A 14,597-nucleotide genomic window follows, 5' to 3' on the forward strand; every position below is an offset into this window, starting at 1 on the left:
GGCATTGAAACTATGCTCACGTTTTATCAAGCGCTCAAACATCGAACTCATCAAGAGCTCGGACATCAAAACCACACCCACCATTCAAAAAGACCTCGGGCATCGAAACCATTCACCAAGACCTCAGGCATCGAAACCACGCAAACCATTCATCAAGCTCAGACATCAAAACCACGCAAACCATTCATCAAGCTCAGACATCAAAACCACGCAAACCATTCATCGAGCTCAGACATCAAAACCATGCAAACCATTCATCGAGCTCAGACATCAAAACCACGCAAACCATTCATCGAGCTCAGGCATCAAAACCACACCCACCATTCATCAAGAGCTCAGACATCAAAACTATGCCCACCATTCAAGAGCTCAGCCATCAAAACTATGCCATTGCCCACCATTCATCAAGAGCTCAGACATCAAAACTATACCCACCATTCATCAAGAGCTCAGACATCAAAACCACACCCACCATTCATCAAGAGCTTAGACACTGAAATCATGCCCACCATTCATTAAGAACTCAGATATCAAATCCACATTTCATCAAGCGCACGGACACCAAAGCAATGCCCACTTTTTATCAAGTGCTCAGACACCGCCAACACCTCCACCATTCATCAAGTGCTCACACATTGAAATCATGCCCACCATTCATCAAGCACTGACACTAAAACCATATCCACATTCCATTAAGTGCTCAGACATCTAAACCACACATACCATTCATCAAGCACCAAAGTGATGCCCACCTTTCATAAAGCACTCAGACGTCAAAACCATGCCCACCATTCAATGAGCATTCACCAAGCTAAGCTTCATTCTCTTTCTCTTGGCGAGTGGCTCCCAAATAAAAAGTGCTCTTCCAATGGAAATCTGATGTCATCAATGAAGGACCAACAATGCTGCATTGTAAGTGAGCATGCTAAGGGCCAACCCACACTGAAAATCTTAGAGAAAGCGAGGGATAAGGTAAATGGTACAAGACAATCATGTAACCCTTGCAGAGCTGGGAGAACACAAATGCATTGGTAGGTCTGCAATTCCCCCAGAGTTCAGCTTTAATACTGTTCCTCATGAATAATATAGAGACCGCACGCCCTGTATTTAGCCCTCCCCCCGGCAGTGTGCGCACTCTATTTCCGCCACTGTTCTGGCAATGGAGGCTGCCGGCTCCCCGGTGCTGTACGTGCTGGCGGCACAGCTGTATGCGGTGTACTCGCAGCCCACACTGCCTCTGGTCATCAACACTTGGCCCTTCCGGAGCGCCACACAAGCAGGTGAAAGTTGGAGCCGCGGGAGCGCTCTTTACACTACGCTCTGTCCCGGCTGTGGAAAGACGGGAGCGCGCATTACACTCCCCTTTGTTAGAAGACAGAAGCGAGTGTCTTCTAACAAGTGCCAGGGAATTGGGAATACGAGAGCGTGCATTGTAATCCGCTCTGCCCCGCCGTGGGGAGACGGGAGAGCACCTTTTACTCCGCTCTACCCTGGTGTGGGGAGACAAGAGCGCGTACTTGTAGCTGTCACATGATAACAGTCAGCTGACCGTGCTGGAAATTTGAATTAAACTCCCTCCGTGTTGGAAATGTAGTGGAGGGGGGAGACCAAATTGGTTCATTTCATGTTCATATAACATGGTGTATAAGGGCCGATTCACACCAGATGTTGGGGCTTTGCTTGCCATGTCCAGTGTAGCCCCAACGCAAGACCAGGCTATTTGTCTTGTCACGGACAGACCCTGTTCACACCACCGCATTGCAATAGGAACGCGGTGGTATCAGGGATCCCAACCTGGAAGAAACAATTTCAGGGAGATTCCCTCTCCCACCCCAATCCGCGGTGGGGGGTTTAGGAGGGCTGGGAGAGAGCACCCATCCCCCCCCCGAAATGATGGCAGATAGCACAGGAAGCAATAGCTTATTTGCTATCTGCAGGCTTTTTGTTTTTTAGTATTCTGACAGTTGCAGTCGTCAGAATAAAAAAAAAAAAGACCTGAGAATGCATAGCTAGATTCCTATTGGCTATTTTCACTTTGCAATAGCCCATGGCAAACTAGCCATTGCACCCGCCCTCTGCTGCTTTCAATCACCAGGTCCCCCTCTGCTGATTGACAGCAGCAGTGGGTGGGTGCATTAGCTAGTCTGCTATTGCAAAGTGCAATAGCCAATAGGAATCTAGCTATGCATTCGTATGCCTTTTTCTTTTCTGACTGACTTTTCGGGCCGCGGCTCCCGATGTCTGGACAAAAAAAAAAACGATCGCATGGAAAGGTTTACTCTGCTCGATCGAGCAGATTAAACCTTTCCGGGAGGAAGTGTTTCTCTCCCGGGTGGCTGGGAGCCGCTATCTAATAGCGGCAGACTCCCGGAGCGTCCGGGAGAGTTCGGATGTCTGTGGTGTGCGCTGAAAAAAAAAAGTATCACATGCTGCACTTTTTTCAGTGCAGCGGGCTGCGACGCACTACAACCGTCTTGCACCCTGCTGTGCCCGTAAACCTGAAAGAAATGTCACTTGTGACATTTCAATAAAGTTCTTAAAAAAAAAAAGCACAGTGCTAATTGCCAGGATCGGCACATCTGCACTGTGCCAGGGCAATGCACCCCATATGCTGTGGGATTAGCGCAGTGTCTGGTGTGAATGAGCCCTAAGGCCTCTTCAAATGGGTGGTAAAAACACTGCCCACCCAGGGAGCCCAACCTGAAAAAAGTGATTTCCGGGAGGTGCCCTCTGTCCCCCCGCACCCTCTGAAATGAATGCAGGTAGTAACAAAGCTATTGCTTCCCTTGCTGTGTGCAGTTTTTTTTTTTTTTAGTATTCTGTATTAGTATTTAGTATTCTGCTGTCTGGCTATTCAGGCTTGTATGCAAACATTTTAAACAGCATGTTGGGTTTGTCCGCTGGTGACATTTGACAAACACGGTAATTGCATCCAATACGGCGCAGTATTTCAATTTAAAATCCCCAATGGGATATTTTTTTAAAAAAGAGACAAAAGCGGCATTCAGGAAGTGGCGTTGTCGCCTCTTGGACACTGGGCAGCCACTAAGCTTTGTAACATGAAATCTGGTCAGATGGCTACCCTCCTACGTACCTGAATCACGTGGATCTTCTCCACGCAGGCTTGTGTTATTTTTTTAATTTGGCGTTGCCCGTCCACACAGCTGAGTCATCCATTCATAGATCCATGGACAGGATCTATGAATGGAGAAAGTGCCATCAGAAACTGTAGCTGAGGGACTTGAATTTCTCAATTGAATACCAGTGCAGTGACGTTACCACACTTGAAGTCCGTTCATTCTGCTTCCCATCCATGCTACTGAATGTTCGTAGCAAGGTACAGACATGGATGAGAGGTAGTCTGCAGGAGACAGAGCATTGCCTCTGCTATACACTGATCATGGTTGCAATGCATTACTGGCTTCAATGCAAACAAGCAATACATTAATTTTTTTCCTTTTATGAATAGGTGTGCATGTGTTTATTTTTTCCCCCTAAAGGGTGGAAATTACCTTTTTTAAGGGAAGGTGTTCTACAGAGGTTGGAGTTGCACTCTATTTAGGGACTATGTGTAATGCTGTTCAGATATCAAGTACAAGTTCAGATAATTTCCCAGCTCCATGGCTAGACTAGAGAAAAATTCAAAAGTTAGGAGGCAGCTGTCATTTGTAAGGAGCACACGGGGCTCCTGGGATTTGTACATCTCTGTTTTATGGTATGTTTTTTTTTTTATATAAAGATATATAAGTGATGCACCAATACCATTTTTTCAAGTGCAAGTACTAATACTTGGCCAGGTACTCACAGATACAAGTACTGATACATTTTTGTTCAGTGTCATGTGACAGTTTTTCTAAAACAATACAGACTAATGATTTCAGGACAGCGGTGGAGCGCCAGAGCCAGGTCTCAGCTGCAATCGCTGCAACCCCGGGAGTTCTCAGGAAAATGCCAAGTTTTCGGCACTGGTATCTGAACATCCCTTCATGTGTTAACAGGCTTTGTTAGTTTCGAGCAGATTTTGACTCCATACACAAGTCTATGGGAATGTAAAACCCACTTGAAGGAGGTTAACTTCAGGTTAGATGCACCTATCAATGAATTCTGAATCATCTCAGAAGCGTCATCGAAACAAGTCCAAAGCTCTCCAACATAGGACCTAAATGAATGCTGTTGGGGCTTTGTATGCTTTGTGGCACATTTATACAGTAGGACATGTTTAGTATGTGGTGATAGAACATATCACTGGGACTAGGGTGCCCCTGAGATTGTTAGAGCTTGCTTGATTGTAGAGAATGTGTGCTTCTATTTTTTTTTTCTTCAACACTTTGTTAGTAACTAAAACACAAATTGTTATAATACCTTTTCTTGAGATGCTCTCTGGGGACCTTGTTGACAGCAGAGATTAGGGATATGCCTGGCAGCCAGCTGGATGACTTTAGATCTTCTGGCTACTTCCCTGAAGCCTGTGTGTTCCTCGCTGGCTGGATGATGTGGATCCCAGATTGTGGGACCTCCACCTTTATCACTGCCTTAACTAGTTTGGTGATGATCAAAATAAAGCTGGCCATACAGCAATGTCTGGCCCCATCAGTGCTCTTCCTTTCAACGAAAGTTGATTTTTTTCAATTGACTTTTGTCAAAAGAGCCTGTCCAAAAACTCACAGCTGACCAGCAACTGCAGCCAATCAGCAGAATTCACTGTTTGTGTATTCTAAATACAATAGCCCAACAGGGGAAGTTTCTTCATCCACACTGTGTAGCATGGATGGCAAAACATTTTCTCGTTCAGCAATAAAAACAATTAGTGTTAGCTTAAAGAAGTCTCAGCTTATTTTTCACAGATCGGCCACCTAACTCCCACAGTTTATGTTGCTTTTCATCCCATGCTTCTGTGTGCAGTACAAACTGCGATCCAGACTTGTACAGTTCACTCGTCTTGGTTCCCAACCGCGCTCTGCAAAGGAGATAGACTTTTGATTGATAGCTCTTATCTTACTGTCTCTGCATTTTTACAGACACAATTAGCCCTGGTTCACACCTAGGTGGCACTGTTTTTGCGCGTTTGTACGCGCGTTTACAGCATGCAGTTATTTGCGCGTTGTGCACATTTTAATATGCGTACATGAAGACGTGCGTTTGATTGGCAGCTCATAAACCATTGTGGGCAATTGAAGAGCGTTCGCAAAAACGCGTTCTTGGGCATTTCCAATGAAGTCTATGGGGAGGAAAAGTGCTTTTAACTGCCCAAAGAAGCTCCTGTATCTTTGCAGACGTCTGCCATTTTTCTGCTCAGGTGTGAACTAGGGCCATTGGAAATCATGGGATTTCTTGTGTTGGGCAGTTGAAAGCAATTTTTGAAACTGCTCAAAAAAGGTGTGAACCAGGGCTTACTTTGTAATGGGGCTTTTTTAGGTGCCACAACCACAATAAACAAATATTTTCTCTAAAAATGTATTGTTTTACCATGATATTGTATAAAACTAATTCTCTATTGTGGTTGTGACCCTTAAAAAGCCCCATTACAAAGTCATTGTTTGGTTGGTTGTGATTTACAGGGTGTGGTGCCACCTTACTCCGCAGTGTTAATACATATAGTAGATTTATGAACTTTTACAGGCACAAGCAAGGTCGCAGGAATGAACGAGCACACTTTCAGAGAAATCAGTACAGACACTAGAACTGGAAGAGGAGCCTTGTTTTGTGTGGGATAAGAACTGTCAATTAGGGTCAGTCTCCTTTTGAAAAATGAGGTCGGAAATGAAGGAGTGAAGTCTCCATGATTCTTTAAGGAGAATCAGCACATCACAGTTTTTCAGTTATCTAAAAGTTTGCATGGAAAATCATACAGTTCAAGAATCCAGCCAATTGAATGAATTGAATGATTGTCTGCATATTGGATAAATCCACATTTATTTTCAGATAGAAGTGACATTTCAGGACCCATCAGCTGTTCCAGGGCAGATCGGTTCTCCTGCACATACGATCTGCGATGCCGATCTGCCCTGGAACAGCTGAGAAAGCGTTGGACTCCTTCACCTTTTGCCAGTCACATATTCCACCGCCGAAAAAGTGGGCGTGATTACGTTAAAATGTGTGGCCACGTGACTGGTCACACATTGCAACCCAGTCACAATCTTAGAATACAGGCACCTACCTGCAACAGCTTGCAAATACAGGACCATGCTGATGAGCAAAACCTGCAACACTTCCCTGCAGTGTCAAAGCTTGCCTGCTACCTCCAATACATTTGTACTGACTTATCACTATGTCTGACTGCCTCACTCACCAATAGGAAAGTTTGGGAGGCAGGAAGGGGTGGGAAAGCTTTCATACTAAAAGAGGTGGACAGTTGACAGCGAGAGGGATAAAGTGGAGCCAGAGAGTTCAAGTGATTGCTAGTTGTCTATTGTTATCAGCAAAAACCTAATTACAGGTGTAGAAATATCGTCCTAATACAAATCTGTTTTCCTTTGCAGCATGGAACGTTCTTGCTGCTGGGAGATCTGCTTTAGATGCAGTAGAAAGAGGCTGCACCCAGTGTGAAATTGATCAGTGTGATGGCTCTGTAGGGTATGGTGGAAGTCCTGATGAATCCGGAGAGACTACACTGGATGCTATGATTATGGATGGGTATGCTCACATTACTAATACAAATGTTAGAAGTCACTTTGAATGCATCAAACTGAATGGTTTAATGTGTGCTGGTGTCTCTGCACAAGTCTCTGGCATTCAATGTATTAAAAATCCGATATGGTTATGAGGTAGGTAAACTATTGGTAATGCTTTAGGGCTTGTCCACACCAAATCCGGTGGGTAACAGCATGGGTTGCTGCATAAATACAGCCTCCCTGCGTTCTTGGGTGGGAGGGGGCGTGGTGATGCATTTAAGTCAATGGCAACGCAGTCACACCTCCCCGCCCCACAGTGCCCGAAGGTGTGATCGCAAAAATAGTGCTGGAACGCACTGGATTTGGTGTGAACAAACCCTTAAGGTACCCCTAACTGTAGGATCCATCTGTTCAAAATGACTTATTTGCCACACCTATATCCAAAACAGACACATGTTGATGTTTGGTGCCTATGGAAGATGTTAGTCACACAATAGCAGCATATATTGACATATGTCTTCATTTTTGATCACATAGAGGATGTTCGTAGTCACACAATGAAAGCATACACAGCCATATGTCTTCTGGAACTGGTTTTTAAGTAGAATTAAATCCAGGACAAAGCTTTGAAATCAGGACCAGAGCATCGCACAAATACTTTTTAGGCTAACAGCACTATTGGCAGACACCTCATTTTCCCCCCAAAATAGCTACTTGTAAAAGTTTAAAATGACTCATTTCTTCCTATTAGGTTAACATTCAAGTCTGCTGTGTTCCTCCACTCTGAGTATGAAATATGTTTTCATATTACAAAACATATAGGTTTCCCTATGTACTCGCTAGTTGCTCACCATTGTCTGTATTCCAAGAGGCTGCTGTGATGGAAAGACTCCTATAACCTGTTTCCTGCTCCAGATATTGTGTGTTAGGCTGGCCATACACCGCAGATTCTGCCCAATTCTTGATGAACCAGCCAAAATTTGCTCAGTGGATGCCGCTGTCGGCACCTTTTCAGCCAAATCTCTTGATCAGCAACAGAGCTGGCAGCCAAATGAGCTGTTTGGGTATTTTGACAGCAGCCAGCGCCATAATACAGTGAAGGCAGCTGGAGATTCCTTGATCAACGCTAATAAGCATTGATGGAGGAATCTGTTATATTTTATTTGCTTAGCCGGTGGGTTGAAAGAAGAAAATATTACACTGCATTTGGCAGCTTGAGTCCCGCACTGCTCTTTTAGGCTATTTATATAGCATTTAATCTGTGCCTGTTAACACAAGTATGATTTGAATGAGTTAATCAGAAATGCACCCTTACAATGTAGAAGATAGATTCAATATAACCTCAATGTTTGTGCTTTAAAAGAAGCCCTTATGCATCTAATGTTCTGAAAAAATACAATGTATTCTGCCTAAAGCTATAGTTTTCAAGGCCCAGTTCTGTAAAGCCCCAGTCATTGATTGGATGCTTCCAAAGATGATCTGTGGTAATGAAAGTCAATCCCTCAGTATACATGGGGAAAAATGGTTGTTCAGTTCCTCACTCCAAGATCAATAATTATGGCAGGAAATGTTCAGAAAACCTGAGATGTAAATATTAGCTGATACACTATTGTCTTCTGCTAAATGAATAGAGATAAGCCAGCAGTATTCTGATGGGAGAAGGCCCAACATTCACGGTCACCCCCAAAGCAATACTTCAGTTGTAGCTGGAGTCTGGTGGCAGAGGAGGAAAGCGCTATCTGGAGGGGGGGGCAAGAGGAAGCTTTCGGGCCCCCCCAACAGGCGGAACGCCAGGGCCCGGTCGCAATTGCGACCGTTGCGAACCTGGTAGTTCCGCCAGTGTCTGGTGGGCTGAATTCAAGTAAAGAGTTCTCTTAGAGATTAGACAAAAATAATGACCATTAAGCAGCAATGAACCAAAAACTAAAAATCAGTTTGATGAGGTTTACCCCTTTTCAGTTATACAAATACATCAGGAAAGTGAATAGCATGAAAGCATTACACAGTCATGCTGAGCCTGTTCCTACTGAAACCATGTCATATTTTCTACATTATAGTAGCACTATGAAAGCTGGTGCTGTTGCCAATCTTAGGAGAATAAAGAATGCCATTGGTGTGGCCAGAGCTGTGATGGAGCACACAAAGCACACATTTTTAGTGGGGGAATCAGGTAAGCTATCTTCTTTGTTCCAGGACAATCTAGAGATTAAAGTGATATAGTGATTAAGAATTCTCGTATGATTGATTACAAGTTTTAATAACTGCAGTTTGACATAAAAAGATAATTTTTTTGTTTTGTTTCCCACTTCTGTCATTAATATAGTACACAGAGGCGCCTCCTGGCCAATCAGGGAGGCGGGTCTTTACCTGCAGCCTCCATAATGTTTGGCCGTCTCACTGCTGATTGGCTGGGAAGCCGGCTTCCCGGTCAATCAGCATGGAGCAGGCCAAACAGCATGGAGCCGGCTTTCCAGGCCATTTAGGAAGCCAGGCTGTGAGTCATTACCCGCGGCCCAGCTTCCTGATTGGCCGGGAAGCTGGCTCCATGTTCCCTCGTGGCACTGCTGGTCGGATACATTTTCTAAATAAATGGACACTTTTACCCCACGCAAGTGAGAGCACCACAGACCTTCCAATAGAAATATTTCAACTGGAGTAGTTCAATAAACTTAAGCACAGAGCAAAGAGGACCTGTTTAACATTGTCATCAGGATACACTCTGATATATAGGCGTGCATAAATACATGAACATTTGCCTGGGTGACATGACTGTTAGCCTCCCTGGAAATGACTTGTCCTCCCACACTAGTAATTCATTTTGAAATGATTGAGGCTGAGCTAAACTCTGGTAGCTCCTTTGTTGTATGTTTATAACCTTGGAAGCTAGCCATCTGCATAGATTGTTTCTAAAAGACTGTGAGGAATCTGTATGAGAAATCACCTTTACAAGTTATAGCTAGTAAAACCATAAAATAATCAATAAAACTAAGCGTACTCTGTTGTCTGTGGTGTTTTTTGTTATCACTATAAAAGCTACATTTAAAGAAAAGAAACAAGTACTAAAAGTATAATCATTTATACATGTTTGCGAGCAATAAATGGTATTTAAAGGAAAACTCCAATTACCATTACCGCTGTTAGCCTCATTTAATTTATTTATCTATTTTGTTTGCATTTTTATAAATTAATGTTTTATAGCATTTATCTTATTTTATATAGTAGAAAATAAACTTGCCTGATCTTCGGTCCTGCAGCGGTGACCGCTCACCTTTCTTTCCCTCCGCTCTGGCGGTGGAATGTCCCCCGAGGTCTTCCCTTCTAATGCAGCTGCATTAGACATGATGACGTGACAGGTCCTTCGACCGCCAGACTCTAGCAGCCAAGCAGAACCAAGGATCAGCTGAGTATATCATCTTTATTTCAGCCCCTAGACCCAAACGAGCAGTTAACCTTTGCAATGCAAGGTAGCACCACTGCAAGGGTTAATTTTTAAATTGCCAGGAGTTCTTTTTTGAAAATATATGTTCACTGAGGATACACAATACTTTCACTTTAAGGCTTAAGAGATCAAATTGGAAGTTTGAATAATTTCTATGGACTCTTGTTCCTTGCATTATTTTATCAAGACGTGCCAAAAGAGAATATTCAAAGAAACAAGAAGTCGAGTTTCTTGGCCGATAGCATAATAGGTTTTTCCAGGTTTAGTTCCACTTTTGTGCTCCTGCTCAAATTTATTTTAGAAATAAAGCATATCAGACAAGTTCAGTTATACAAAAGCATATTACAGCTGTTCAATGATATTTGAACCAGTAACACTAGGAAGAGGAGAATAGTAATTGCATTTTTATAATGGGATTCTTCTGATCATTATAAAAGTTGACAGAGCTTCACGCTGATATTAGAAGACACATTTTGTTGGCTCTATAAACCTACCTTACATTTTAAAGGACATTTGAATTTTGCTTTACTAACTGGTATTTGAAAAATATTTTTTTTTTTATGAGATCGCAAAATAGCAGGATAATAGCAATTAAAACAAGACAGTAATTTATCCATTATATCGATTTTAGCATCCTTGTTTGCTGAGAGTATGGGCTTTGTATGTGAAGACTTAACAACCAACAGATCACTCTCCATTTATTCAAAGTGGCTTGAACAGCACTGCCAACCCAACTTCCGTACGGTAAAGTCTAATCTATTGTAATCAGATATATTCTTCTGGCAACTAGGTATATGTTCTGCTTATATAAATTTCCTGCTGATCCACGAAGAAGAAAAAAAAAAAGTACATGCCTAAAACCCTTATTGCAGTTGAATAGCAACAAAAATGTGTAAGATGCCATCTGTTGGCCAGGATAGGATGTTCTATCTGATGCTTTGTGATTGTGTGCGATATGAACATGAAAACTGCACTGGACAAGTCTTTTTGGCAATATGGTATTTTTTGTATAATTCACCAGGGATGCACCGATACCAAGTACAGTACTTGGTACAAGTACAGAAACTTTTCGAGATCCTAGACTAGAGAAAAATTCTAAAGTTAGGAGGCAGCTGTCATTTACAGTGTTATGTGACAGTTTTTCTAAAACAATACAGATTAATGATTTCAGGACAGTGGTGGAGTGCCAGAGCCAGGTCCCAGCTGGAATCGCTGCAACCCTGGTAGTTCTCATGAAAATACCAAGTATCGGCATTGGTACTCGAAAAGTATCGGTGCATCCCTATAATTCACTCTTGCCACCATTTTTGTGTGAGATCCTTCTGTTGGTCAGTTTACCTACCAAAAGCAAAAACAAAAGAAGGCACCCACACCTTGTTTTTAGGCATTCCTATATACTGGACAGTAACTGGTCATAAGAACATGGTCTGACGGCAGAAAGATCTTTTCATGACTTAATATAGTTTGAATATTCTACAATGTTTTAGTATAACGAACACTGTCCTTGCTAATTTGTGCACTGACAATTGAGAACAATGAGCTATTAGGAAAATTTCCAGTCTGGATTAATACAATTTCTAATATTGTGGTATGCCAGTCATCTGATGAATTTGTACATATTCTGGATGTTGTCTTCTCATCGCTCTTAAATCAGATACCAGACAGACAGGTACTTTTATATCTAGCTTGAATATTAGGTGCTTAGGTTAATTTTTCATTCCTTTTGACATTTTGTGGCATACAAAACTCGCATGTAGATGCAAAGATGCCCTGGGCAAAAGAATGATTGGTTCCCAGTCTAACTGTAACTGGCACTGGTCACCTATGTCTGACACCTTAACATTTGTCAAGTGTGACCTTTGCTTACACTTTGGCAGACCAATCTGAGAGGAAGAATTGATTGGCCGGGTCAGATTTTACCTTGCTATTTTCCTTTGAGATCAGCCAGCACTAAGGGAAATCCTCGTACTCACCATGCTTGCTCTTCTATAATTATAAAGATGCATGCTAGTGCAGTCTGAAGAAGCTTATTTATGGAAATATTGGAAAATCACTCTTCTGCGCTTAGGATATAAGGAGATACCGCACTGGGAGCGCCTTCCTCTCTGTTTGACATGCATGGATATGGAGATTACTACTACCAAGAAGATCAGGATCGACCACTAAGGAGAGTACAATATTCTCTATGGAGAATCAGTTTGCTTTTTCTGATTGACTAATACACTATCTGGCCGTTGACACGGTCAATGATTCTAATTGTTCCCACCGGAAAGAATACGATCGAATACTAAGGAGCGCATAAAATTTCCCGTGGAGAAGCAGGCTCTCATCTGATTGACGAATATGCTATCCGGCCATTTATACGGTCAATGTACCTATGCAGTACCTATGGGGGATCTATACTAACACAAAGGAAGGGATCAACATTCATGACAGGGAACTACCCTTCTTGGAACACATTTTTTTCTGATCCACAGGACATTCACTCCTTGATACTTTATAATATTTCTTAAAATATTTTTGCAACATTTAATATTGTCAACACTATACAAATGATTGACTCATTGTTTGTTAACTTGCATACTTTTATGCACAGGCACAATTAGACCACAACATTTGTATGTATTCTATTCTATTTTGTTGAAACAGGTTATTTAGCACTTATTGGTCCCTCAATAGGGTCTTTAGCGCTGTACACATAATTTTAGCATTTATGGAAATCTTGTTCACAAGAAAGATCTTTAGATAGTAAGATTACAGGAGTCTGGCAATAATGGCAAATTAAGTATATTGTGATTTTTTTTATTTACAGAATGTGACTCCAGACCCAGAAAAATCTTGTGGTCCTTATAAGCCTTTGAAAGAATTAAAAAATGGCAAACCACCTTCTCTTCAGAAAGCAGTAGATGTGCACAGTCATGATACTATTGGTACGAAAGTTTTGCAAGTCCATCTAAAATCAGCATGCTGGTTATCCCTTTATATATGGCATATCTAGATTTTATAATTTCATATTTTTCTTAATTAGGAATGATTGGTGTGGATAAAAATGGAAACGTGGCAACTGGAACATCAACCAATGGAGCATCTCACAAAATTCCTGGGTGAGTGACTGACATGACACATTTAAGTAGTCCTACCCAAACACGGGCAACATTAAAGCTGAACTCCTTCCTTTCCCTCCATCTGGCACAGTTGTACAGGCCGCTCTTTTGTCATGAAATTGCTTGCCAAGTTTTCATTTTAGTTCCTTTAATCATGGAGGCTTGGCATCAAATGTAGGCATTACAACAGTTTCCTGTTTTCAGGGAGCTATGTACAGCAGCACCCTGCTGGTCCTTCCACTAGCCAAGATCTACATGCATTGCATACAGTAACAAGGACACCTAATGATGATGTTACCAGGTCTATAATAAGGACTGTAAATGGGTTTTATTTTATAATGTTTTTAGTATGTTGATGAGGAGGGAATGGTGGAATCATATGAGGCAAAGTATAAGCAGATTATAATTCAATTTAATGTAATCTATGGTCTTCTGAGAAAAGAGGAATCAAATCTAAGCACAAATTTACAGCAGGCGCTAAACAGGATTGAATAGACCAGTGATTAAAGTGGAACTTCAGGCAAACTGCTCTATATACATACGTGTGTGTGTGTATGTGTATATATATATATATATGTATGTATGTATGTGTGTGTGGGTGTGTGTGTGTGTGTGTGTGTGTGTGTGTGTATTATATATTTTACACAAAATATATAAATCGTTTCTTTTTGACTAACGGGATTTGTAATTTTATATAACCATCTTTGTAATGTACCTTTGAAACATTGTTTATCCATAAAACCACTCTTTTGTTTACAGATTCAATTTTACTAATCCCTTGTTCATACAATACAAGCACAAAAGTGTAAAACCAGCCCTAATCAGTTTAAATATAAAATTACTGCCACTATTCCCATCCAAGGGAAATTTTAAAAACGTGGCTTGTTTAGAGTACCCTACATCTGTAAACTGGAATAGCAAATGAAAATGTTCTTGCCTTACAGCATTGCAATTGACAAGTACACTTCAAAAGGGTGTCAGTTCTAGGACAAGTTCATAGTATACTATATTAGAGATTATATCAATTATAGATTTCAGTTCCATAGTAAAGGTCACAATAACCTTCAGTTTACAAAGCCGTCTGTATGGCGAACAGAACAAGCAGCACTTTGTCGATGACCGGTGTACTTGTTATCTGTCCGACCTGTGACATCCAAGCAAGTGAAGCCATCCTTCTCTTTAATACTGTGTACCATAACCACCAGTATGAGGTTTGCTAGTTACATAGTTAGTCAGGTTGAAAAAAGACACATGTCCATCGAGTTCAACCTATAGAGATATGAAAAGAAAATAGACAGAATGCTATGCCTCCAATTACCCCCTGTTAATCCAGAGGAAGGCAAAAAAAACCCCTATAAAGCATGGTTCAATTTTCTCCAACAGGGGGAAAAAAAAAAAAGATCTTTCTCCATCATTGACTCACCCAAACATACTCCCCCTAGA

The 14,597-nt window shown here is 41.7% G+C and overlaps 1 protein-coding gene across 2 annotated transcripts in view; it reads left to right on the plus strand.

Moving 5' to 3' along the window:
- Nucleotides 1-1,110: 1,110 nt before the first annotated feature.
- The window catches only part of AGA (aspartylglucosaminidase), a 24,782-nt gene continuing 11,295 nt past the window's right edge, over nucleotides 1,111-14,597 (plus strand). The window contains exons 1-6 of one of the 2 annotated variants that reach the window (XM_018563553.1): nucleotides 1,111-1,280; nucleotides 6,480-6,633; nucleotides 8,669-8,781; nucleotides 10,682-10,794; nucleotides 12,863-12,980; nucleotides 13,079-13,154. In XM_018563553.1, the coding sequence (XP_018419055.1) occupies nucleotides 1,160-1,280; nucleotides 6,480-6,633; nucleotides 8,669-8,781; nucleotides 10,682-10,794; nucleotides 12,863-12,980; nucleotides 13,079-13,154 (695 nt within the window). In that variant the 5' untranslated portion in view covers nucleotides 1,111-1,159. The remainder of the gene's footprint in view (nucleotides 1,281-6,479; nucleotides 6,634-8,668; nucleotides 8,782-10,681; nucleotides 10,795-12,862; nucleotides 12,981-13,078; nucleotides 13,155-14,597) is intronic. The other variant, XM_018563554.1, reaches the window with a different exon arrangement.

Source organism: Nanorana parkeri, unplaced genomic scaffold (genome assembly GCF_000935625.1).
Source record: "Nanorana parkeri isolate BGI_ZX_2015 unplaced genomic scaffold, ASM93562v1 scaffold674, whole genome shotgun sequence".
Taxonomy (NCBI): domain Eukaryota; kingdom Metazoa; phylum Chordata; class Amphibia; order Anura; family Dicroglossidae; genus Nanorana; species Nanorana parkeri.